General features: G+C 43.1%; 2 protein-coding genes across 8 annotated transcripts; both read right to left on the bottom strand.

Annotated features, from left to right (window-relative positions):
* Positions 1–243: 243 nt before the first annotated feature.
* Positions 244–9,530, bottom strand: LOC147964744 (uncharacterized). Its single transcript, XM_087530140.1, has 13 exons — positions 9,462–9,530; positions 7,914–8,006; positions 6,599–6,772; positions 6,152–6,415; positions 5,874–6,014; positions 5,637–5,756; positions 5,264–5,507; positions 4,966–5,120; positions 4,760–4,881; positions 4,206–4,455; positions 3,984–4,062; positions 3,683–3,852; positions 244–498 (listed from the first exon to the last, which is right to left on the bottom strand). Exons 1-13 carry the CDS (start codon positions 9,528–9,530, stop codon positions 244–246), a joined length of 2,136 nt encoding a protein of 711 aa, XP_087386266.1.
* Positions 9,531–15,065: 5,535 nt separating this feature from the next.
* On the bottom strand, positions 15,066–23,894 carry LOC125513218 (uncharacterized). 7 transcript variants are annotated; one of them, XM_048678259.2, is made up of 8 exons: positions 23,593–23,894; positions 21,052–23,419; positions 20,843–20,965; positions 19,971–20,032; positions 17,962–19,521; positions 16,443–16,535; positions 15,867–16,343; positions 15,066–15,532 (listed from the first exon to the last, which is right to left on the bottom strand). In XM_048678259.2, exons 5-8 carry the CDS (start codon positions 17,980–17,982, stop codon positions 15,278–15,280), a joined length of 846 nt encoding a protein of 281 aa, XP_048534216.2. In that variant the 5' UTR covers positions 17,983–19,521; positions 19,971–20,032; positions 20,843–20,965; positions 21,052–23,419; positions 23,593–23,894; the 3' UTR covers positions 15,066–15,277. The 7 variants fall into 7 exon arrangements, with proteins under 7 accessions (XP_048534216.2, XP_048534215.2, XP_048534212.2 ...); XM_048678258.2 differs by having other exon boundaries at positions 20,843–23,419; XM_048678255.2 differs by having other exon boundaries at positions 19,971–20,965.
* Between the last annotated feature and the right edge of the window lie 921 nt (positions 23,895–24,815).

The following is a 24,815-nucleotide window of genomic DNA, read 5'->3' as shown; positions in this document are numbered from 1 at the left end:
CAATAAAAAAACTTAGGTGAACACTTGAATATAATGTAGAAAAAGGGGTTCCCATCATATATTACTCAATCCGCATTGTTTGGTGGACACATAAGAAACGCAAAACTACACTGACAGGTTCAACATGGCATAAAAATGAAAAAAGGTTCGTCATACAGACTTCGACACAGAAATATATAGAATACCCAACAGATGAGTATTATAGACGCAGCTCTGCTTGTCATCAGTTGTTGTGCCTGGTGCCTAGCCAAGCTTCTTCAAGATAACCAGGACATGGACATCATCCCTCTCGCTGCTCTTGAAGCCAATAAGAACAGCTGTGTTGACTTTGAGTCCTCTGCTAGCTGCGAAGTTTTTCCACTTCTTGCTGCCAAACACAATGCGGCCATCATCAGTAGTTTCGTATGAGATTTTTTTGAATCTCCGACCATCCAGAGAAATACCAACAACCCCTTGTTCTTCAAACAGCGTGGCAGCAGCAACTTTCTTGGGTATTTTCTGTCAAAAAAACACAAACAGACACAAAAAAATGTGAGTGTTTATATCAAAACAATCAAACTTTCTTTGGTCTTTGAATACTTTAAAAAAGGGTAAAAAACACAATTCAGATTTTTTTGCTTGAAAAAAAGAGCATACTGGAAAAAAAACTGAGCACGAATACATGTTCAAAACATGCTTGCAGATACTAAAAACTAATATATATGCATTGTGTTTTCACATATATATGCCTGTAGCATACATATATTACCCCCCGCCCCTTCTCTTTCAAGGAATCATATTTGCATTGTGTGTTCACATATATATGCCTGTAGCATTGTGTGTTCACATATGACTCTTGATACAGCTCCTCTTATCATCTATGAGTGGTGTCTTTTAGGAGCTGTCAGCACTTTTTCATGTCTGCACAGAAGGATAAGAACACAAAGGGGAAACTTAATAAAATCCTGTCACAAACATAAAGCAAAGGAATCTGAAAAAACTAGAAAAATGCATATGGGGTTAACCTATAGGCGGAACTCCTTCACACGCTTCTTCTCGTCATCCAAAGTGTTGTAGTGGCTGAACAGGAGATCAACAGCATATCAGATCCTTGCATCTGGGACATCTTTTGGTGAAAAAACTATAGGGGTTGGATTCCTTGGGCACCATCCCATTAGTTTCATAGTGAAAATGCCACAATCAATACTAAAAAAGGACATACACACAAAAAAGGTACAGGTGTTTGTGAACAAAAATCACAAAAAATGTATTAAAAAGATACAACAAAGCAAAAGGAAGTCAGGGAAAATAAAAGCATAGATGTTTGGTTTCATACTCGTTATCTTGTTGAGGGACTTTAGGGTAAACAGCAGGGAATGCATTGAAATCCATTGGCTGGAGCCGAGCTTCGTACCAAGTGCATATAAAGCTTGCGATCTGCCTCAAATATAAAAAATAAACATTTATTGATGTTTGCAGGAAAAACTTGCAGACAAAATATAATTATCACAAAAACAAAAAAACAGTATTTAAAACCCTTGTACTTACAATCTTCTTTTTTATGTTCATATGATATGAGCTCTTCTCATCGTAGAAAGAATCTAGAAAATAAAACATGTGACCCTTGATGTCAACGACGAACAGAAAGTAATGTTCTTCGTGTAGTGTTGGAAAGTACAACTTGTGTACATCCATTTTGGAGTTGATGCAGAAAAAGGGAAAATATAGACAACAAGTTGGTGTATATTGAAATAAGGAAAAAACACTAAACCAAATTATAGCTGAACTTGTGTTGTCGAAAAATGAAAAGAGGAAGTTTGACAAAAAACCTTGTCTGACATCGAAAGATTATGTGCTTTTCCAGCTCCAATGAAACTCGTAATCAGTTTCTTCCTCCACCAAATTCTTGCCTCATCATTTTTCCATTTGCCCAGGAAATATTCCTTTTAAGTTGTTGAATGATGAAAATTTTGAAAGGTAGGTAAGTACGATGACAGAAAAAATAAAAACAAGGGAAATCATAAAAAACAAACAGAGAGAAAAAAGGTTGGGTTTCATTTGCTTGCAAATGCAGTGTGGAAGAAATAGTGCTTGAGTGAGTTCCTAGGATGATTTTCATTAAATAGGTGCCTACAGTACACATTTATGACATAGGCCTGGACCCGGCCACCTATTTTCATCGAGTTACCCAACTGTCCAAATGTGGCAATGGTTTTGTCAATCAAAACTGCAGGTTCACTTTACATATAGAACAAAAGGAAAACATGTCAGCTTGCAGGTTAGCTTACGCACAAAAAGTCTTTACAGTGAGTATAAGGCAAGAAAAACATTTTGCAAAAAAGAAATAGTGCATCTGAGAAAAAACTCACGATCCTTCAACATTGGCCAGAGATGTTATGTTCTCATACATCTTTCTCTCATGTGGCATTATTGGGCCCCTTTCGCTGCAGTCGTACGGTGAGCTACGGTACCTGCTTGGTTGGACAATCCTCTTTGGTGGTGCATTTTCTTTTCCACGGAAACTGCTTGGCCTTACTAACGAGAGATTTGTGTTGTAAAAATCATCAGTTATGTTGACCAATGTGCTGCGCTCTTGCCTAAACATGTTTTCTCCATGAATTTTGAGTTGTCCTGACTATACATATGACACAAAAAGGGCAAGAAAAAATAAAAATGTTAGATGCATAATTAAAAAGAATTTCAGAAAAAGAAAAGAACGATTAACAAACAGAGAGCACTTAAAAAATAAAAAACGGCTTCTTACAGTTTTTTCTTCCATTAGTTGTACTGGATTCCTTTTACTGCCACTGGATTCTTGTTGACAGCTTTCCTCCTCTGCAAATAACCTTTTTCCTATTATTGGAACCATGGAGTAGTCCTGGGGGAAACATAAAAATAGAACCAAACACACACAAAAGTGCATATGAAAAGGATTGTTTTAGTACGAAAAAAGAATACATGCTTGTATTTGATAAGAAATCTGCTATTTCAGGACTACCTTCTTCATTTTGAGTGGGGGAGTCTCGGCTGTGTACTCGTTATTATTTTTGCATGGTGAGTAGCAAGTTTGCCTGTGATTCCACCCAGTTGACATTTGAACTTCAGGTGTTGTCTGTGCCACATAGGGTGAATAAAAAAGAAAAAAGGAAGGAAAAGTCAACCCTGGAAATGCTTGGAGAAAAAAGCCTATTTGTGATAAACTACTACAAGACAATAAAGTTTTTTGCGAAACTGACCAAATCAAAAATCTCCTCAACTGGTTTTGGGGGCTATGGCGTCTCACACATCAAACTTCTTTGTACTTCCCTTTGGGCGCACTGAATGCTTAGCTCGTAGTTTGAACTACTGCTTCCCTGCTTCTGTGTTGCACGTTGCAAAAACCAAGTAACAAAAACACAGAGAGAGAACAAAAAAAGTAAAAAAATATAGCCTGGGTTTATAGGAAAAATTTGAACAGATGGGGGGGAGAATACCTTCAAGTTTGTATTCCCTTGCACACAAATGTCAACTTCTTCTGGCTATACTTCCTTGAAGTTTTTGGTGATCTTCGACTTCGTTGCCTGTTTATGAGAAAAAGAAAAAATGTTATGTGCATTGAAAATATGGCATTTATGTTGACAGGAGAAACCACTTGTGGATGAAAAAAAGATATTGAAAAACTAGCCTCTATCTTTTTTTTGTAACACTCATCCTTCATCCATACAGGCCTCCACAATTCATGTTCTTCGATTATATTTCCACATTCATCCACATCTTCAGAGATCCTGAATGAGGGGGTGCTATCATCGGCGAAGAAATATTTTTCTCTTGCCTTGTCTAGAAAGTCGCTAATGATTTTATATCCTCTTGCAAAAACCTCATCTGTATGTGTCCCTGAAAACAAATAAAGCATTTCGGTAACACACACACACAAGAAAATGAGACCTCTTATTGTGTTGGTACATTAATGTCTATGCTTCAGTTTTTATAAAATAGAGAGCATAAAAAATAGAAGACATGCTTACCACTCTCTGGTTGCGCTTTTACATTAATGTCTATGCTCAGGTTATCCAGGCGCCCCCTAAAATTTTTCCTCTGCAGGTCCTGTTTTCAAGTAAACAAACAAAAAACAAAGAAAAAAGACACAGTTAAAACACATAGAAGAAGGCAAAAAAATTGACAACTAGAGAGTGTAAGCATGTCTATGAATGCCACTGCTGACATGAAGAAAAATAAAATTTGTGTACCAATTCCTGAATTGATGTGTTTTGAAAACTAGAAAATGTTGTTTGCTTTGATTCCGTGAAAATTATTTTGGACTGAATGAGCTCTGTTGGGATGTCTTCCTTGGCACTCTCTGCTACATTTTGAACGTGGTTCTCTTTTGCTTCTCCAATAAGTATGTAGTTGAGGCTGCTGCTTTTCTCTTGTTGATTATCTAGAGTGTGGACTTCATCCTTTTCTTCACCCTGTTTTGAGGGGATTTTTTTTGTCAGCCTGTTGCAGGAAAAGAATGCAAACACAAAAAGCAAAAAACTATGTTAGACAAATCTTTTTGAAAATCAACTTGCATTACGAAAAAGAAAAAAAAAGCACATTCTGTACCTTCAAAAGAGATTCCAAAGGCTTCTTGTGCTTGATTGAACAGGGATCATGTGGTCCGCTGCTTGATTGGGCATCTATCCTCCTCCTTTTGTATTGCATCAAAATTGTTGTGGTTCAAAAATGAAAAAAATGGAGTTAGGAATGTAAGTTCAAGAGAACGAGAAAAAGAAAAGAACATTAAAAAGTTACAAAAAACCAAAAAGTTGTACCTCCATCTACATGGTTTCCTGGAGCGAAAGTTGATGCGGCTGGAACACACATTTCTGGCATGGGGTCCTTTGAGGAATGCTCTCTTTGACATTGTGCTCCGGAGTCAGACTGTTTAAGGGGACATGGTTAGACGCAAAAATAAAAAGAAAAAATGGTGTGAGATCAGAAAAGCTATGTGTTTGCAGTGCGCACCTTCAACTTGCCTATTTCATGGACTTTAGGAGGGCTGCTACAAAACCCATTAGCTTCATTTATGCTCCCTTTTCCAGCATTTGTTTTTGATGCAGAAGAACCAGCAGACTGTTGGCTAGTTGATAGAACATCCGTTTTCCTTTGCAGCAGATGCCCTGCGTGGGGAGGATAAAAAAGGGGGCACCAGACGGGAGGTGTGACACCTTTGTAAAAATGTTGACTTATAGACTGACTTGTAGGCACATGTTAGAAAAGGAACTACTATTGAAGGATTACAGCAAAAAAAATGGTGACACACCTCCGTCATTTTCCTCTTGAAGTTCAGTCGATTGTAGTTTGACAGTGTCTCCTGAGTTGTTGGACTGTTGGCTTGCATTCAATTCAGTTCCTGTTGAGCCCACTTTAACTGTATCACCTGATTCACCAGAGGCATTGGTTATGATGCGGATCGTGTCTAGCAGAAGCCCTTTAGCTTTGATGCAAGTATTTATGTCTTCATTCTTCATATGGTTTTCGTAAGCGAGGAAGATATCCTCTTTGACCTAGTCCAAAAAAAATACATGATGCATCACAAAAAGTGAAAACTTGTAAAAAAGACATAGGCTGTACATATAGAAACCGCATAAAAAAGAAGGGTTTGCTTCAATGAAAAAAAGCACGGGGTCACAAACCTTGTCAGACAAAGAATTCCCTGCAACATTGTTTATCGCTTTCCTGAAATTTGAATTCTTAATCGTACTTGCCCACTCGTATGTTCCATCCTTGTAGCAGGTTTCTGATACTTCTTTTATCTACAAAAATGCATATAGAAATAAAAGAAGTGTAAGAAATTTAAAAATTAGAAAATGTTGCACAAAGGATGTCATGCTTTTGGATGACAAAAAGAAAAGGAGGGCAAAAGAACTTACTGTGAGACATCCATACTTTCCATCTCTTCCAATGGTCATGTCACTTAAATGCTTGACCATATCTCCCTTCCAGACACATATTCTAGGCATCAAAGATGGGATTTGAATTGAGCCAAAATCAGTAAAATCAAGACAACGGACCTGCAAAAAAACAAAAAAATAGGTAAAGCATTAGATTAGATGATATAGGACTACACCAACAAAGATAAAACAAACACAAAAAATGGCTTAATCACATAAAAATAACACATTGGATTTGAAAAAAAAGAGTGACATACTGCTAGGTGGTATATACATCCTCCTAGAGTCATCATTGTTCGGTTCTGCTTCAGCTTTTCCTTTTGGTATTTCTTTATATACATCAACTCCCAATCATGAACAAACCTGCACCAATTTAGTTGCTTGAGTTGCTCCACATTAACTAGAGCTCCCATATATTTGGTGCTTGGTTTAGTGTTTGATGTTGGGCAGAGGAATGTTGATAATGCCACAACCAGGAAACAACGGATGATCTGGTCGTCAGACATATCTTCGTTCATCAGCTTATTGCCAAAGAAAATAAAGAGGCAACACAAATCATTCGTTAGCTATTTTTTTAAACATCAAAAAAAGAAAATAATCATAGCCTCTCTTTCAACATGTGTTGCCTAGTTAAAAACTTCCTATATGAACTAATAACCTTGGAAAAAGAAAAAGTGTGTATTTGTATATAAAGAGTTACACACCACCGTCAGAACTTCTTCATATAGCAAATCGTCTGATGCTTCAGTGTCAGTGATCTCGACATCATAGCCTCTCTCATCTAAATCAGTATCTTCCACACATTGATGTCTCCCTTCTTCATTCCTATCACTACCAGGGTTCCCTTCTTCATCTTCAATATCTGTACCTGGGTGTGGCTGTGTTCACAAAAAAATGCATATTATACATTAGTGTTGCATAGTAACATGTATCTTTTGCAAACATACTCTAGGCCAAAAAAAGATAAATAACAAAAACAACACACATATGTTGCAGGGTAACTTCCCTTGTTTGCTAATGCTTAACGAAAAACCAAGCAGTAGACATTGCAAAAAGCATACAAAAATGGGTGATTGCATTTAACAAAAAAGAGGCAGTTGGCTAAAAAGAAAAGGTGGATTTAACACAAACACAAATAAGAGAAAGATAAATGATCACTTGATTCCCTCTCAAAACTTTACTGTGCAGTTAGCTAAAAGAAAAAATACTGCACCAAAATCATTCAAAAAAGTTATGCATCAGAGACAAGGATTATGATCTTGGAGTCTAAATTCAGATAAGGGAAAGTGAAAAACACAACGATTATGATTGATTCGGTTAGTAGTGCAGGCTTGAGAAAGGTGCTGCTAAGTGAGATGCAGTTAGGCAAAAACAAAATACTTAATAAAAGTAGCAGGTTTCTTTTTTCGTGTGTGAGGAAAAAGAAGGACAACTAGCAGGTGCTCAAAGTCACAGCCTCGTTCGCGGTGTGGACATCCGATCCCAAACACAATGCTCGTCGCGCCACGCGGAAGCACGCACGCACGCATACCCCACATTTGCTGTTGCCGCCCACCCACGTGTCCCTCCGTCGCAAGTACTAGCCCAGCTCAGATTTCTGTGAGGGAATGGAGTATGGCTAGAATTGCCTAGAAACAGAACTATGTATAACACAACACTGGCCGAGCTTGGTGTAGAACACACACATTGGCTCAAAACAAAAAATCAACTATCTCAGTATGCCAAATGCCTCAGAAAAAAATTCAAACAGGCATTGGCAAAAATACTTGGTACAAGCAGGCCAAAAATAATTGAAAAAATACATCAGTGGCAACCAAGTACGACTAAAGCAACCAAAAACATGCCCAAAAAAATGGTCATATCCACAAACTCCATCCCAGAATCTATATTCACACCATATACTCCATCTCCACAAACTTCATGCCCAAAAAAATGATGATGAGATTCATAACAAAATGTACAAAAAAAGGGGTTAAATCAAAACAAATAAAAAAAGATGATGAGATTTCGAGTGCGTACAGTTTTAAGCTCTTGACCTAACCCTTCTTTCAAGGACGCCTTGGCTTTACTTTTGATCTCGTGTTCAATCTTCTTGCGGGCATCCATCAGACACTGCTCCATAAAAAAAGAGGCACATTAATTTAAAAAATATAGATCACAAAAGTGGATTTACACACAAAAAAGACAAAAAATAAAAATGATCACTGGATTCCCTCTCAAAAACTTTACTGTGCCACTTAGCTAACAAAATAAGATACAGAGCCGGGATATGGTTTAGAATTGCTTAAGAGGAATTTATGCATATGAAAATAAACCGAGCATTGTCCTCAAAGAGGAATATGGCCTAATATATACTTGATTTCTCAAAAAGAGTTGCAAGTAGCAGAAAGAGAATCACAAATAGTATCTTTTTCGGTTTGAAACAGCGACAAAAAATTACCCAAAAAAGACACCTGCCATCTTGGAGCATGCTGCATTTCTTTCACAAAAAAATGGTTTGATCCGGCTGAATGTTTTGCTTGTAAACTCAGGGCGGATGTCTGCAAGAAATTGTGTAGATCTAAAATTGTAAAACGTTCTTAGGTGCGTACATTCTCCTAAGACGCAATCTCAACAAAATACAAAATCCCTCCCATGATCACAAATCACTGAATGACTAGACAAAAGGGGACTAGACACAACATATTCCAGTTAGCAAATTCATCCAGGGGACAAGACGCAAAAACATATTCCAATTTTCGTGAATTCAGCGAGGGGACTACAAAACTGCTAAATTCTGCTATAGACTAGCAGTTCTGGTGCCATCATTTACTTGTGAATCGCAGATATATCTTGTTCAAAGCATAAGTACAAATAAAAACATGTTCAAGTACACAAACTCTGAATTTTCAGGCAACAGAGTGCACAAACATTGTTCAAGTACAGGAATCATTCGCTCCAAATTCCAGTTCGCAAATTCTGCAAGGGGACTATACTTGACGCCGCATATCAAGATTGCAAAACTAAAAAACAAGCAGCAAACTGCAAAAACATGCATACATATCTGTCCATGATTCGTGTTCCCGCTCTCTAAATTGATTAGTTGCCGTTGTATCTGAGCAGCTCCCACATGTTAAGTTCAGAAAAAACACAAACAAACAGAATGCCTTCTGACAGTGAACAGAATTAGACTGACGCTCTCATAGAGCACATAATAAAATTCAGACATAGTCCTACTAAGTTCCACATCATGTTGACCGGGCGTGGCGCTGGCCGGGGTGCCGCTGGAGAACGATGGAGAAGACAACCACGCTGCCCCTGACACCCTCTCGTCGGGCAGCACCACTGGCGCCCATTTCACCTCACGGCCGACCACGCTAGTCCCCCCCCATGCCGCTGCACGAAAACACACCAAAATCCCTCTTCTACACTTGCAATTCCCTCACGGAATCGTGATTCTTCAACAAATTATGAATCCTATACTGCAGAAAATGGACATCCGCAGCTCGATTTCGCCTCGCGTACATGCAAACGGGGGGCGATTTGTGTGGGTGGAGCGGAGAGAGCGGAAAAGGGGTCGTAGCTCACCTCATCAGCGAGGCGCGCGAACTCTGGAGGGGCGCCGCCGAGCATCTCGCTGCGGGCGTCGACGAGCATCTCGTCGCCGGCGACTTCCGCCCCGGAAACCTTGGATGTGACCGCCCCCGTGATGCGGCTTCCTTCCTTTCCCGTTCTCTCTCTGTGTCTATGTGCCATTGGGTGACCTCTAGAAAGAAGTAGAGCCTGGGTCCACATTCTGGAGACTTAAAGAAAAAAAGAAAAAGAAAATAGAAAAGAGCAGCACACCGTGTGTAGTCATTGTTTTCCGTTGATTTGTTGGGCAATTATCTCTGGTTAATTAATCGATAAGACAAATCTTTTGCCTCCATTTCGAAAAAACTCCTTTCCTACACAAAATGTATTAAAAAAATGTGTCCGAGGATCTGGAAAAGTAACTCTTCTTCCTTAATATGCTCCTTTTCTTTTTGAGAAAATGAGCTCCGTTGTTAGAATAAGATACAAAAAAATATATATTTTTCTCAAATCCTTGGGAAAACAAAAATGCAAAAAGAAGAAAGTAAACAAATGTATATGAATATTATTTTTTCATAAATCTTCTACACAGTGAGGGTAGAGCATGCTTGATTTGTGTTTGCGAGCGTGGTGGAAAACGGCGGTGTTATGATGCTCGTATGACACATAGTGAGGGTAGAGGATTCACGGGGGGAGTTGCCCCCTTCCGACCAAGCAAAAAAAGTGTAGTTTGAGAAAAAAATGTTTGTAAAAGAACATGTAGTTATACTCCGGGGGACAACATTTGCAATTGCATGACTAGGTGTTGCCCTCTCTTATTGTCACCCTCCGGTAAAAACAAAGTCCCCTAATTGCAACTAAGTTGGAAGACACTAAGTTCCGACCATGCTAGAAAGACATGCGGTTGCATGAGTATAGTTGGGCATGCAAACTGGGCCCCATGTCTCTCAATGCTGCCCTAGTGCGGGACATGCAACTAGGCCCCATGTCTCTTGACGCCGTTCCCTTTCGACAAAACAAATGCCCCCCTAGTTGCAACCAAGTTAGAAGACATGCAGTTGCGTGCCTAGTATGGGACATGCAACTTGCCCCCAATCTCTCTCGACGCCGGTCGCTCCGACAAAACAAAAGTCCCCTCTCCCCCCTAGTTGCAACCAAGCTAGAAAACATGCAATTGCATGCTTGGTGTGGGACATGCAACTGGGCTCCCCATGTCTCTTGACGCCGCACCCTCCGACAAAACAAAGCCCCCCTAGTTGCGACCAAAGCTAGAAGACATGCAGTTGCATGCCTGGTGTGGGACATGCAACTGGTCCCCATGTCTCTTGACGCCGCCCCCTCCGACAAAACAGAGCCCCTCCCTAGTTGTGAACAAACTAGAAGACATGCAGTTGCGTGCCTGGTGTGGGGACATGCAACTAATCCCCATGTCTCTTGACGCCGCCCCCTCTGACAAAACAAGGCCACTCCTAGTTGTGACCAAAACTAGAAGACATGCAGTTGCGTGCCTAGTGTGGAGCATGCAACTGGTCCCCGTGTCTCTTGACGCCGCCCCCTCCGACAAAACAAGGTCCCTCCCAGTTGCGACCAAGCAAGAAGACATGCAGTTGCGTGCCTACTGTGGGACATGCAACTAGGGCCCCATGTCTCTTGACGCCGCCCCCTCCGACAAAACAAAGCCCCCCTAGTTGCGAACAAACTAGAAGACATGCAATTGCGTACCTGGTGTGGGACATGCAACTAGGCCCGATGTCTCGACGCCGCCCCATTCGACAAAACAAAAGGTACCCTCACCCCCCCGGAGTTGCAACCTAAAAACTAGAAGCCGCCCCTCCGACAAAGCACAAAAAAAATGGAAAAAGTCAAAGTTGCGACCAAGCTAGAAGACATGCAGTTGTGTGTCCTAGTGTGGGAGATGCAACTCGGGCCCCGTGTCTCTTCGACACCGTGCCCTTCCGACAAGAAAAAATCCCTCTAGTTGTGACCAAGCTAGAAGACATGCAATTGCGTGCCTGGTCTGGGACATGCAATTGCCCCCCCCCATTCAACAAAAATTTGGGTCTAGAAAACTAGAAGCCGCCCCTCTGGCAACCAACAAAAAATGGAAGTCAAGTTGCAAACCAGATAGAACGCATGCAGTTGCGTGCCTAGTGTGGGAGATGACACTGGGGCCCCATGTATCTCGACGTCGCGCCCTTCCAACAATAAAGAATCCCTCTAGTTGCGACCAAGCTAGAAGACATGCAATTGCGTGCTTGGTCTGGGACATGCAACTGCCCCCCCCCCCTCGTGTCTCTCGACGCCGCGCCCACCAACAAGACAAAAAGCCCTCTAGTTGCGACCAAGCTAGAAGATATGCAATTGCGTGCCTGGTCTGGGACATGCAACTGGGCCTCCCCCGTGTCTCTCGACGCCACGCCCACCGACAAAACAAAAAGCCCTCTAGTTGCGACCAAGCTAGAAAGATATGCAATTGCGTGCCTAGTCTGGGACATGCAACTGAGCCCCCCATGTCTCTCGACACCGCGCCCACCGACAAGACAAAAGCCCTCTAGTTGCGACCAAGCTAGAAGACATGCAGTTGCGTGCCTGGTGTGGGACATGCAACTGGGTCGAATGTCTCTTGACGCCGCCCCATTCGATAAAAAATTGGGTACCCCCCTCTCCCCGAGTTGGGACCAGAAAACTAGAAGCCGCCCCTCCGACAAGCAACAAAAAATGGAAGTCAAGTTGGGACCCAGCTAGAAGACATGCAGTTGCGTGCCTACTGTGGGACATGCAACTAGGACCCCATTTCTCTCGATGCCGCGCCCACTGACAAAGACAAAAAAAGCCCTCCTAGTTGCGACCAAGCTAGAAGACATGCAGTTGCATGCCTGGTGTGGGACATGCAACTGGGCCCCATGTCTCTTGATGACGCCCCCTCCGACAAAACAAATCCCCTCCTAGTTGCGAACAAACTAGAAGACATGCAGTTGCGTGCCTAGTGTGGGACATGCAACTAGGCCCGATGTCTCGACCCCGCCCCATTCGACAAAACAAAAAGGTACCCTCACCCCCCGAGTTGCCAACCTAAAAACTAGAAGCCGCCCCTCCGACAAAGCACAAAAAAATGGAAAAAGTCAAAGTTGTGACCAAGCTAGAAGACGTGCAGTTGTGTGTCCTGGTGTGGGAGATGCAACTCGGGCCCTTCCGACAAGAAAAAATCCCTCTAGTTGCGACCAAGCTAGAAGACATGCAGTTGCATGCCTGGTGTGGGACATGCAACTAGGCCCCTCATGTCTATTGACGCTGCCCCATTCAACAAAAAATTGGGGGACATGCCCCCCTCCCCGAGTTGGGACCAGAAAACTAGAAGCCGCCCCTCTGGCAACCAATAAAAAATGGAAGTCAAGTTGCAACCAAGCTAGAAGACATGCAGTTGTGTGTCCTAGTGTGGGAGATGCAACTTTGGCCCCGTGTCTCTTCGACGCCACGCCCTTCCGACAAGAAAAAATCCCTCTAGTTGCGACCAAGCTAGAAGACATGCAGTTGCGTGCCTAGTGTGGGAGATGCAATTGGGGTCCCATGTCTCTCGAAGCCACGCCCTTCCGACAAGAAAAAAACGTTCTAGTTGCGACCAACTAGAAGACATGCGGTTGCGTGCCTGGTGTGGGACATGCAACTGGGACCCATGTATCTCGACGTCGCGCCCTTCCAACAAGAAAAAAATCCTCTCTAGTTGCGACCAAGCTAGAAGACATGCAATTGCGTGCCTGGTCTGGGGCATGCAACTGGGCCCCCCATGTCTCTCGACGGCGCGCCCACCGACAAGACAAAAAGCCCTCTAGTTGCGACCAAGCTAGAAGACATGCAGTTGCGTACCCTCCCTCCCCCCGAGTTGGGACCAGAAAACTAGAAGCCACCCCTCCGGCAACCAACAAAAACTGGAAGTCAAAGATTGTAACCCAGCTAGAAGACATGCAGTTGCGTGTCTACTGTGGGACATGCAACTGGGGCCCCATGTCTCTCGTCGCCGCGCCCTTCCGGACAAAACAAAAAGGGTATCCCCCCCCCCCCCCCGAGACGCGACCAACAAAAATAGAAGCCGCCCTTCCGATAAAAACAACAAAATGGAAGTCGAGTTGCGACCAAGCTAGAATACATGTAGTTGCATGCATAGTGTGGGAGATGCAACTGGGGCCCCCATGTCTCTCGACGCTGCACCCTTCCGAAAAAAAGAAAATATCCCTCTAGTTGCGACCAAGCTAGAAGACATGCAGTTGCGTGTCCTAGTGTGGGAGATGCAATTCGGTCCCCATGTCTCTTCGATGCCATACCCTTCCGACAAGAAAAAATCCCTCTAGTTGTGACCAAAGCTAGAAGACATGCAGTTGCGTGCCTGGTGTCTTGACGCCGCTCCATTCGACAAAACATTGGGTACTCGCCCCCCTCCCAGAGTTGGGACCAGAAAACTAGAAGCCGCCCCTCCGGCAACCAACAAAAAATGAGAGTCAAGTTGCAACCCAGCTAGAAGGCATGCAGTTGCGTGCCTAGTGTGGGAGATGCAACTGGGGCCCCATGTCTCTCGACGCCGCGCCCTTCCAACAAGAAAAAATCCCTCTAGTTGCGACCAAGCTAGAAGACATGCAATTGCGTGCCTGGTCTGGGACATGCAACTGCCCCCCCCCCCCCCCCCATGTCTCTCGACGCCGCGCCCACCGACAAGACAAAAGCCCTCTAGTTGCAACCAAGCTAGAAGACATGCAGTTGCGTGCCTGGTGTGGGACATGCAACTGGGCCCCATGTCTCTTGACGCCGCCCCATTCGACAAAAACATTGGGTACCCCCCCCCCTCCCCTTGGGACCAGAAAACTAGAAGCCGCCCCTCCGGCAACCAACAAAAAATGGAACTCAGGATGCAACCCAGCTAGAAGACATGCAGTTGCGTGCCTATTGTGGTACATGCAACTAGGCCCCATGTCTCTCGATGCCACCCCATTCGACAAAAACGTAGGGTAGTCGGTGTTGCGACCAAGTTAGAGAAAACATGTAGTTCCGTGCCTAGTGTGGGATATGCAAATAGGCCCCCGTGTCTCTCGACGGCTCCCGCTCCGACAAAACAAAAAGGTGCCCCCCTCCTCCCCCCATTGCGACCAAGAAAACAAAATGTCCCCTCCCCTAGTTGCGACCAATGTAGAAAGACATGTAGTTTTACGTGCCCCCTAGTGCGGAACATGTAAATTGGGGGCCATGTCTTTTGACGCCGCCCCCTCCAACAAAACAAAGGTCTCCCACCCACCACCCCCCCCCCCCCCCCAGTAATCATTTTAGAAAAAGACATGCAATAGCCAAAATAGATCGCGACAGGCTTAAAAAAATCTATAAATGTTTCATCGTCCACATTCTCCATTCGTTTGCGTGTAAGGAGCGTGTTCCTCGACACGACAATTAAAAACACATAAGCTGGTTGGATTGCATGGAAAAAAAATTGACATGTATAGAGGAAGTCTGCTGTCTTTGAAACGAATACAATAGCACACATTTTGACATTTAAAAAATAGCATGTGCACATAAATTAAAAAGTATATGAATGTTTACTGAAAAATCAATAAAAAAACTTAGGTGAACACTTGAATATAATGTAGAAAAAGGGGTTCCCATCATATATTATTCAAGCCGCATTGTTTGGTGGACACATAAGAAACGCAAAACTACACTGACAGGTTCAACATGGCATAAAAATGAAAAAAGGTTCGTCATACAGACTTCGACACAGAAATATATAGAATACCCAACAGATGAGTATTATAGACGCAGCTCTGCTTGTCATCAGTTGCTGTGCCTGGTGCCTAGCCAAGCTTCTTCAAGATAACCAGGACATGGACATCATCCCTCTCGCTGCTCTTGAAGCCAATAAGAACAGCTGTGTTGACTTTGAGTCCTCTGCTAGCTGCGAAGTTTTTCCACTTCTTGCTGCCAAACACAATGCGGCCATCATCAGTAGTTTTGTATGAGATTTTTTTGAATCTCCGACCATCCACAGAAATACCAACAACCCCCTGTTCTTCAAACGGCGTGGCAGCAGCAACTTTCTTGGGTATTTTCTGTCAAAAAAACACAAACAGACATGAAAAAATGTGAGTGTTTATATCAAAACAATCAAACTTTCTTTGGTCTTTGAATACTTTAAAAAAGGGGTAAAAAACACAATTCAGATTTTTTTTGCTTGAAAAAAAGAGCATACTGGAAAAAAAACTGAGCACGAATACATGTTCAAAACATGCATTGTGTGTTCACATATATATGCCTGTAGCATACATATATTACCCCCCGCCCCTTCTCTTTCAAGGAATCATATTTGCATTGTGTGTTCACATATATATGCCTGTAGCATACACATACAAAAAAAAGAAAAAACGAAGACAAAGAGATACATACCATCATGCCCAAGCGAATGTCAGTCCTTGTCAGGCGGTGAACAAAAGCAAACCCGATGAAACCATCACTGAGAGGCAGCAGCCCTTGTAGCTGAGCATCCTCTGTCTCATTAAGCAAAAGCCCCCTAGTGCGAACAATGCCTTCACCATCATCGCTTGAAGCTTCTCCATCCTCATTACCTGAATCTGAATCTTCAATGGGATCACCCTCTTCCATAGGCTGTTCATCTTCAGAGCCGTTGCCCACCTGGAACCACAAAATAGATGCCGTAGGTGAAGGTTCATCCAGGTGGAACACCACCATCTGACCCTTGCCCAGATTGTTGTCTTCATAGAACTTCCTCCAACCTCTCCCATACATAGCGCTCTTTATGCGACCCTTGTAACACTTTACAGTGTATGCCCGTTGGTTTGACACAAACGTCACCTTCTCTCCTGTCACATTGTTGAAATGGGCCCTTTCATTGCAAGGCACAACCTGATTTGAACAAAAAAACAAAAAAGTTAGGAGTGATGTCACGACAAAAAGTTGTGAGTATTGTGATGACATTAGTACAAAAAGTTAGGAGTTGGTTACCCCTGCATTCTTGAACTCCTCCCATGCAACCATGCTGAAACCGCTTCCCTTGCTCTCATACTTGCAATGGTTGAAACAAACTCCACAAACCCCCTGTACACATCAAAAAAGGAAGCAAAAAAAAATTAGAATGGATAACTCACTAAAAAAAAACACTTTACAGTGTCATTCTTTCACCTCAGAAAACATATATATATTTCGCAATGTATTCATGCAGCTTAATGATTGCGAAAAAAGCCCAAACACCATGCTTACCCGATGGTACAACCAAAACAAAAGTACTTATGCTGTAAAAAGACTAGTAGTTTCAGTTTCAGGAAAGAGAAAGAAACGAAAGTGTTGCTGTACATGTGGTTACTATTACACTCTTCTGAAAAAAAAGGAATTACAAACAAAAAGTAGTTTCGAATAGCTTCACACAGGGTCCGTTCAGGTTCCTGAAGCAGAAAAGAACCAGACTAACTGAACCTAACTGAACTTAAAACACATAAAAACAGTATGATCTGCCACTCTCCAGCACCTTACAACTGCATGAAAAACACACAAAAACACCTCCAATCTATTGGCTGCTTGAACAATAAGGACACAAGAAAAATAACTAAAAAAATCCTAGAGTCGATTATAGAGTTGAAGGTATTAAACTTCGCTTGATCCACACAAACAACTACCCTAATCTCTTCAGATATGAGGTATATCACCAACAAGAACTTTGGCACTATGATCTGCCACACCGACATTGCCGATCGACGTGCGTGAGCGAGAGACACTAATTTTTTTTCTCGAATATGCACGAGTGTGCGTATCATTCATTAAGCGAGAGACACTATTGTGCATTCAACATGCAAGAAAAACATAAAAAAATAAACTATGGACGCAATTCTCTGCTTCAAACTACTAATCAGATATTTAATACAAAAAAGAAAAAGAACGGTACCTCATCTTGCGGGGGGATTATGGACATACAAAAATCCTATCTACTCTACTGGATACATGGGCACAGTAACACATTCCTACATTGCAGCAGACATGCACTTAGCTTGGGCGAGGACCTCATGTTGCTGACTCACAACAAGCCCCTGGACTAAAATCTATTTTCAGACTAAGAAGCTAACAAAAAAAGTGAAATTAAAAAGACTAAAAAGTGAGGTTAACTTGGCGTTAGGTCTGCACCACCTAACAAAAAAGGCCTAGCAGCCGCTTACTCTGGCCGCCCCCTTTGAGACACTACAAAAATACAACTTGAACTTGTTCGTACAAACTACCACCTCCAAAAATCAATCCTCCAATCCGTTGATTGCTTGAACAAGTAAGGATACAAAAAAATGCCTATAAATCCTGGAGTCCATCGTAGACTTGAATCTACTAATCTACACTCGATCCCCTACAGATCTACGGTGTAGCATCAGCAAAAACGAAGACAGAAAGAAGGACCCCAATCCCCTACAGATCTACGGTGTAGCATCAGCAAAAACAAAGACAAGAAAGAAGGATGGGGAAGAAAAATTAGGGGGGAACTCACTGCATCAGCAGCGCCGGCCATTCCCCTCTCTCGTCCTCTGGTTCGTCTTCTGATTTGATATTGGGGAATGGAGAGAGACGATGTGGATTGAGCTGTGACTGCCCGTTCACCTCTTCTTAATCACCATGGGGGCGGCCGCTTCCACTTCTCAAAAAACAAAACAGCAAAAAAAAAAAGCCGCACAGAAAAACAGCCCAGCCCACTACAAAAGCGAAACGCTCGCGCGGGATCGCGGTTCCACAAAGAAGAAAAGGAAAATGGGCCGGTCCACGCCTTACACAGGCCGAAACAAGGGACAAACCAGCCTCAGCGCAAATCTACACGCTCAGCATCGGACGGCTGAGCAGTCGACTGAGACTTCGCCAAGTCTCAGTCGACTGATTTTTAGCGGATCCGTTTCTCTAACCATCGTATGCCTGAATAGTCTCCCTCAGAAGGCAAAAAAAAACATGCAAACCGAGCAACAAAAAACAGCAGATATCAATTTTTAATCATGCTGGGAGAGAGGGGGGAAGGATGAATCAAGAGTCTTGATGCAGACTTTGTCGACCATGGCTTGTGGAAGAAGGTGACCTATCCCCAAGGGGGCGGACACCCCCGTACAGGGTTGCCGTAGTGTGTCCTTGTTGGTGTCGCAGCCCGCCAAGGTGCGCGTGTCATAATATGTGTCACATGATGGTGTGGTGCAGCGAAGCTGAAACTAATTGGCAGCATTCGGCGTGCAAAAAGAGTCGTGCCCTGGACACCGTAGGAACTGCAGCCACCGCCAGCATCACTCCGCCCCCAAACCGCCTTCCCTTACTCCATCTCACTACAATTGAGCTCGACTTCTTGCTCATTGCTTACTGGATGGGAAACTGAAAATGGAAGAACATTAATAGCATATTTGTAGTAATAGATCAAGTCTTGTTGGAGTAATGCAGGACTAATCGTTAGCTCTATGCATGATTCATACATGTTATCACGGAATGAAATGCCTCACTCTATGCATCTAACTATATAGCTAGCTCGTCCTTCTTTACATGTGTGATTCAACTGGATCCATGGGTTCCTATATCATTCATATGATGTCTTTGATGGTAAGAGAAATCATATGTACATTACTCACCGATGTCACAAAGTGTACATACGTAGACGGCAACAAGTGAATAGAAGCTCGCTCACTCCCATTCAACTCTTAAAATCAATGATGATCAACATACCAAGAAATCATCATGATGGTCCATGTTAGCTTGTTTTACCGTTCCCATATAGTCAGCGTGAATGGGGCTTGTTCAAAGAACAAAAAAGCTAATACTTGATAGAGGGATAATTCACACTTTCAAACTTTTTCAGGGAAAAAGCTATGGGCCGAAACGAACATCAAGTTTGACATGCTACCGAATTAAACAGGGCTAACAAGTTCAATAAGTTCACTTCCCAACCTTTCGAGGAATCTCGGATTTACACACAAAATGTACACCATTTGTTTATCACACAAATCAGGAGGCACCAGCAATCATATATTATTACTCAACAAGTTAACTGTAATCTTTTTATTGTACTTGAAAGACATGTGCCCTGCAAAATAAAAAAGAAAGAAAGAAATGAGAGTGGAAGTGTAGATACAGGCTTGCATCAGAAGAAAATATATGATAACAATGAGTCAAACAATACATGGTAGTCGTAGAAGAAAATAAGACTAATGGCAAAAACTCATATATTATAAGATATAATGCAGACTAATAATACTTTTGGCCTTGCTGCATAATTGTGCAGCAAACTGATATGCATTCGTAATTCCATTTAGATTTTAGTTTAACCTACTAAAATTCGTGATGTATCCAAATGTTAAGTTATGGCACTCAAATGCATTCCGTACATAAAGTCCAGCAAACCCTAAAATCAAAGTTTCAGTGAAGAACTAATCATTTTTAGCCCAACATTATTTAGAGCTTCATTTGTATTGGATACAATACATGTTCCTGGCCATAGGTCTTGAAAGTTTTTCTGTTCGTCAAAGTACTCACCTAGTTTGGAGCTCACTTCTTGGCACTAATCATTCAGAACTGTATACGAAATAGCAACACACCTGATGAATGCAACACCAAGGCTTACATTAGGAAGAGAAATCAACAATGGGAGTTCTAACTAAACTGACGAACCAAATGATCTTGCATGCTGCCTGCAGATCTACACATAACAGGGAAATGAACTATGAGTTCAGGAAATATGGAGCAAAAAAGGCCGCACAACCTTATACTTAAACGGAATAGGACACATATACCGCTGTTCTGACAGCAGCTCCAATCCGCAAGTAGAACATCAAAGAGCAGACAAAGAATTAAAGGAGAAAGGAAGAAGATCAAACCCTGTGTAATCGAACGGAAGATGACATGGATCCCCGCGAGCCTATTTTGGGAGCTTCAGCTACTGAACTTTTCTGGACAACACGCTTGGTTTCAAATTTTTTAGGGTATGTAACTCGTACTGTTGCATGGGTGAAACTTTAATTTTACTTGGGAGCTTTTTTCATTATAAACCATCTTATTCTGAAGCAAACGATTCCTCAGGTCTCCAAGGATTGAGGAAGCTCATGTATGTGGACTTCAGTAACAGCAATGTGCAAGTGAGCGATGTCCCAGTATCTGTCAGCAAATTGGTTTCTCTAGAAGTCTAAATCTCAAGGGAAACAACATGGGTGGGGCTCTTTAGAATATAGGTACTGAAACAAACAAATTTAACATTCCCATTCATTTGGTGCAATTAAATTTTTAGTTGTTTTTAAGGCATGCATACATGACAGGTTTCAAAAATCACCGTAAGCTGCGTTGATGCATTTGAGACGCAATCGATTGAGCCGTAGCCTCCCACCAATTTTACTTGCACTTACATTACTTACTTGGATTTTTCAGACAACCTCTTTGGAGATTCAATCAATTGAGTGGTAGCACTTGAAGAACGGGTGCTCAGATGCAGCCATATACTCATATAGTCACCATGGTTGATCAGACGCCAAAACAAACTAACCAGGGTTAGGTTGAAGAAGAGGAGAAAGAAGAAAGATTCTCATTTCGATTTACAGAGCAAATCAAGAACAAAAGAGGTCACCTCGGGATGGATCTTGCGGCAGTGGAGGAGGCCTAGGAGGAGGAAAACACATCACGAGGCCTCTCTCTCCCTTGCGACCTCACCCAGTCCTTCCCGACTCTGGAAGCCAGAGGGTGATGGAGCGGCGACCAGGGGCGCGGGGACAGTGAGGCGGCTGCGGAGATGCAAGAGGCAGAGCAGGTGGAGGCGGGCGGGGTAGCGGGGATGCTGGAGGCGGAGAAGGGACAGCGAAGCGGCGGGGTGTTGGGGGTTGGGGCCGGCGGCGTGCATGTCCAAAGCTGCACACAAGACAACCGGGGCGTTAGAAGCGGCGGCGCGGCGCGGAGCAGCGGGGAAGAGGGAAGGAAACGAATCAGGATTCTCTTCATCAGTTTTTTCTTGGATTTTCGCTAAAAGTTACAGCTACATAAAAAAATAATGATGTTTCACAATTTAATAGTGCCATATGGAAGGAATAGCCACGTGTTCAGAGACCTTCCGTCTTGACTCTTGAGAGAAAAATGAAATAGAAGTGAGAGAATTAGTTACAAACACATAAGAAAACATTAATATATGTTGCATATACAGAACTATGGCTTCGTTTTAGCTTCGGCTGCCTGCTGTTCAGGAAGCCGAATAGAAGTGGCCCACCAATCCATTATTAAGATCAACTTAAGCAAAATTTCAAAAAAAAATCAACTTAAGAAAACATTAACCATCAGATGCCAACATATTTTTAGAGTTCAGTCAGATTATGAGGATTTAGAAGCAAGTCATTCTCTACAAAATTAAAGAAGAAAATCAGGCTCATGCAACATACAGGGTACAATCCTTCATATTCGTTTCTACTTCTCCATCAAAGTACACCGGCTTCATCAGCGCATCAAATAAACATGGACATAAAAAGGTTCAAACCAATAAGGTAACCTACATTTGCTTGTACAGAAATGAGTTCACCAGTTTGCATTATTTCTGTGAATAAAATCAGGAAAATAGAAGTGGTGCTCATGCAGAAGCTGCCATCAGCAGCTCGTTATCAACTCGATCGCGGATCCTCCTTTCCAGCTCAGGCCTGAAGTGCCTGATAAGACCCTGCACAGGCCATGCTGCAGCATCCCTGAGGGCGCAGATCGTGTGGCCTTCAATCTGCTTCGTTGCCTCCTGAAGCATATCGATCACTTCTAGCTTTGCATTGCCCGTACAAAGTCATCGGTCTAAATTAACTACTCTATGTCTTGCTCTTTTGTCTACATATCATCAACACGAAAGCAGATGAGTTTGAAAGTTCACCAGCATGCTCTGCATTGCCACTTGACCACCAGGAAGGAACAATGGATATACTTTTGAAAATGGCAATGCACGTATCAAAACGAAGTGATTCAGATAACGTAAATACCAAGATATAACCGAACAGTATTACATTCAGGGGCAACACAATACATGTGGCAAATAAATATACTATCTCGATTTCACAAATGTTGCATTGGTGTAAAATACTATAGATGCAGGAAGTAAATTCAATCACCATATGTTCACTTTCCCTTTTTATCTCTATCTGCCAACAAACATGTAGAACAATGCATAGATTAAGACTGAGCTTATTATCAGTTGCAGGCTCCAACCTGTATAACCACGAACATGCATAGACTGCAGAAAGCATGCAAAAATACATCATTCAGTACTACTTAACCTGAAATAAATGTAAAATCGAACTCAAAATTCTCAAAAAGGAGAGAAGGGGATGACCTCATCACATAGCCAAAATTGAAGCCATGTGAACTAAACCACCTGTTGCAAGAGTGTGATCCGGGGGTGTTCCTATGCTAAGCCATGGTCACCAGTGGTGTGGATCCGGCGACTATGCAGATACATACACTTTTTTTTTCTGTGATTCGCATAAATGTTAACTAAAACACAATGAGAAAATAATTATGTAGCCACTGAAGCCAATTTCCATGAAGGGGCAATAACTATTTCTTATATCAGTAGCTTTATATGCTATATGCATCTATTTGTACACAGATAGATTTGCCCAAGAAATACATATATATGCATCTACTTTTTTCATAAAGCTACTCATATATGCACCTACACATATTATAACTGTCAAATTGCTGTCCTCGCTTTTCACCATGAAGCACATGTAGTATAGAGAAGAGGTTAGTGCAAAAATTTAAGGGGAAAAGGGCTATCATCTGGAACTGTACACCCTCAAGCAGCCGCTGCTGACCCAAATATGAAAGGGGAACGAAATTACCAGCAGGCCTTGCTTGGCCATGACGCCGGCGTGCAGGAGTAGTGCCCAGGTAAGATGTCGATCTCCCATCAACGGCCCCATGACCTGGACGTGGTTCTTGGTGCTTCGACAGCGCGATGAGGAGCATCATCTCTGTCCAGAAGTACGACAGCAACAAACACTCAGGTCGGCATCGATATCGCGCTGGATCACTTGTCCTGGGAACTCGCGTTGAGATCCTTCAGCAGCCGCTTGCCCCGTCTGTCTGCTGCTCCCGACCGCGACCAAGCCCCGCGAGTAGAGAGAAGAGAGGGATTCGGACTCACCTAGACCAGGGCTTCTTTGTCTCTCTTTAATCTGCCGCCCTTGCTGTCCAGATCCAGCCGCCACCCCCATCTGCCGCCAGTACCGCAAGCCCACGAGAATAACGACGGTGCACAGAAGCAGGAAAGCCGGAGGAGCGGCCGCGAGGCAGGAAAGCCACCGTATCAAGGGTGACGACGCAATAGCGCGTGCTGGAGAAGCCGAGGAGGTCGCCGTCTCGTGGGGGATTTTCTTTGAGAGAGAGATACAGGGGGAATCGCCCCATCGTCAGCACGCCCGCACAGCCACCTACTGCCTAGCAAGTGGGACTGTTTCGCTGAAAAAGAAAAAGCACAAACCGACTTAGAGGCTGATCCCAACGGTCAATGGCGAAATTGACAAATTTGACCTGTGGACGAAATCAAATCACAGAATAAACTGTCCGTGAAACTATTTCACGCGGCTGGTCTTTTTGTGTGACGCCCAACACGAAGGCGCCACATTACACTGTGCAACGCCTCACAGGTAGGTGCTACACGCCTGGCCAGTGTCGCACCTGTATGAACCGAAAATTACTAAGTCAGTGTGCAGCGCCTGAGAGCTAGGCGCCACACTATACAGTGTAGCGCCTAGCTTCTAGGCGTTGCACTAGTGGTTGCTTTATTTTGTAGTGCAACCATTAGTGCAACGCCTGAGAGCTAGGCGCCACATTATACAGTGCAGCGCCTAGCTTTTAGGCTCTGCACAATGACTTAGCAATTTTTAGGCAGTCTGGTGTGCAACGCTGGCAGACGTGTAACACCTATCTGTGAGACGTTGCACAGTGTAGTGTGGCGCCTTCATGTCGGGCGTCATACAAAAAGGTCAGCCGCATGAAATAGTTTCACGGGCAGTTCATTCCGTAATTTGATTTCATCCAGAGGTTAAATTTGTCAAATTTGCCACGGTCAATACAGCCCCGATTAACCACAGAGCTCCATTTCTTGGGAGCTTAGTAACTCTAAGGATTCATGAGCGCAACGGGGACAATTGACCTCTTCATTTCCTTTATGAGGAACACGGTTTGGGAAAAAATTATATCACGCAGTTGCATATGAGAACTTCATGGTCGGGAGCAGGTCATCTCGGGAGCCTGGGGTTTCTGCTGGGGAGGGGGGTGAGAGATGCTAGGAGGCGTGAAGTTGCCAGTTCTGAGGGCGGAGGCGACCCGGGAAAACTTGTCAATGCAGTTTGCACTTTTTTATTG

This window comes from Triticum urartu, chromosome 6A (assembly GCF_056163025.1).
Source record: "Triticum urartu cultivar PI428250 chromosome 6A, HENAU_Tu73, whole genome shotgun sequence".
NCBI classification, from domain to species: Eukaryota; Viridiplantae; Streptophyta; class Magnoliopsida; order Poales; family Poaceae; genus Triticum; species Triticum urartu.
The sequence above is the reverse complement of the archived record's forward strand: the minus strand, read 5'-3'. Positions and strand labels throughout refer to the sequence as shown.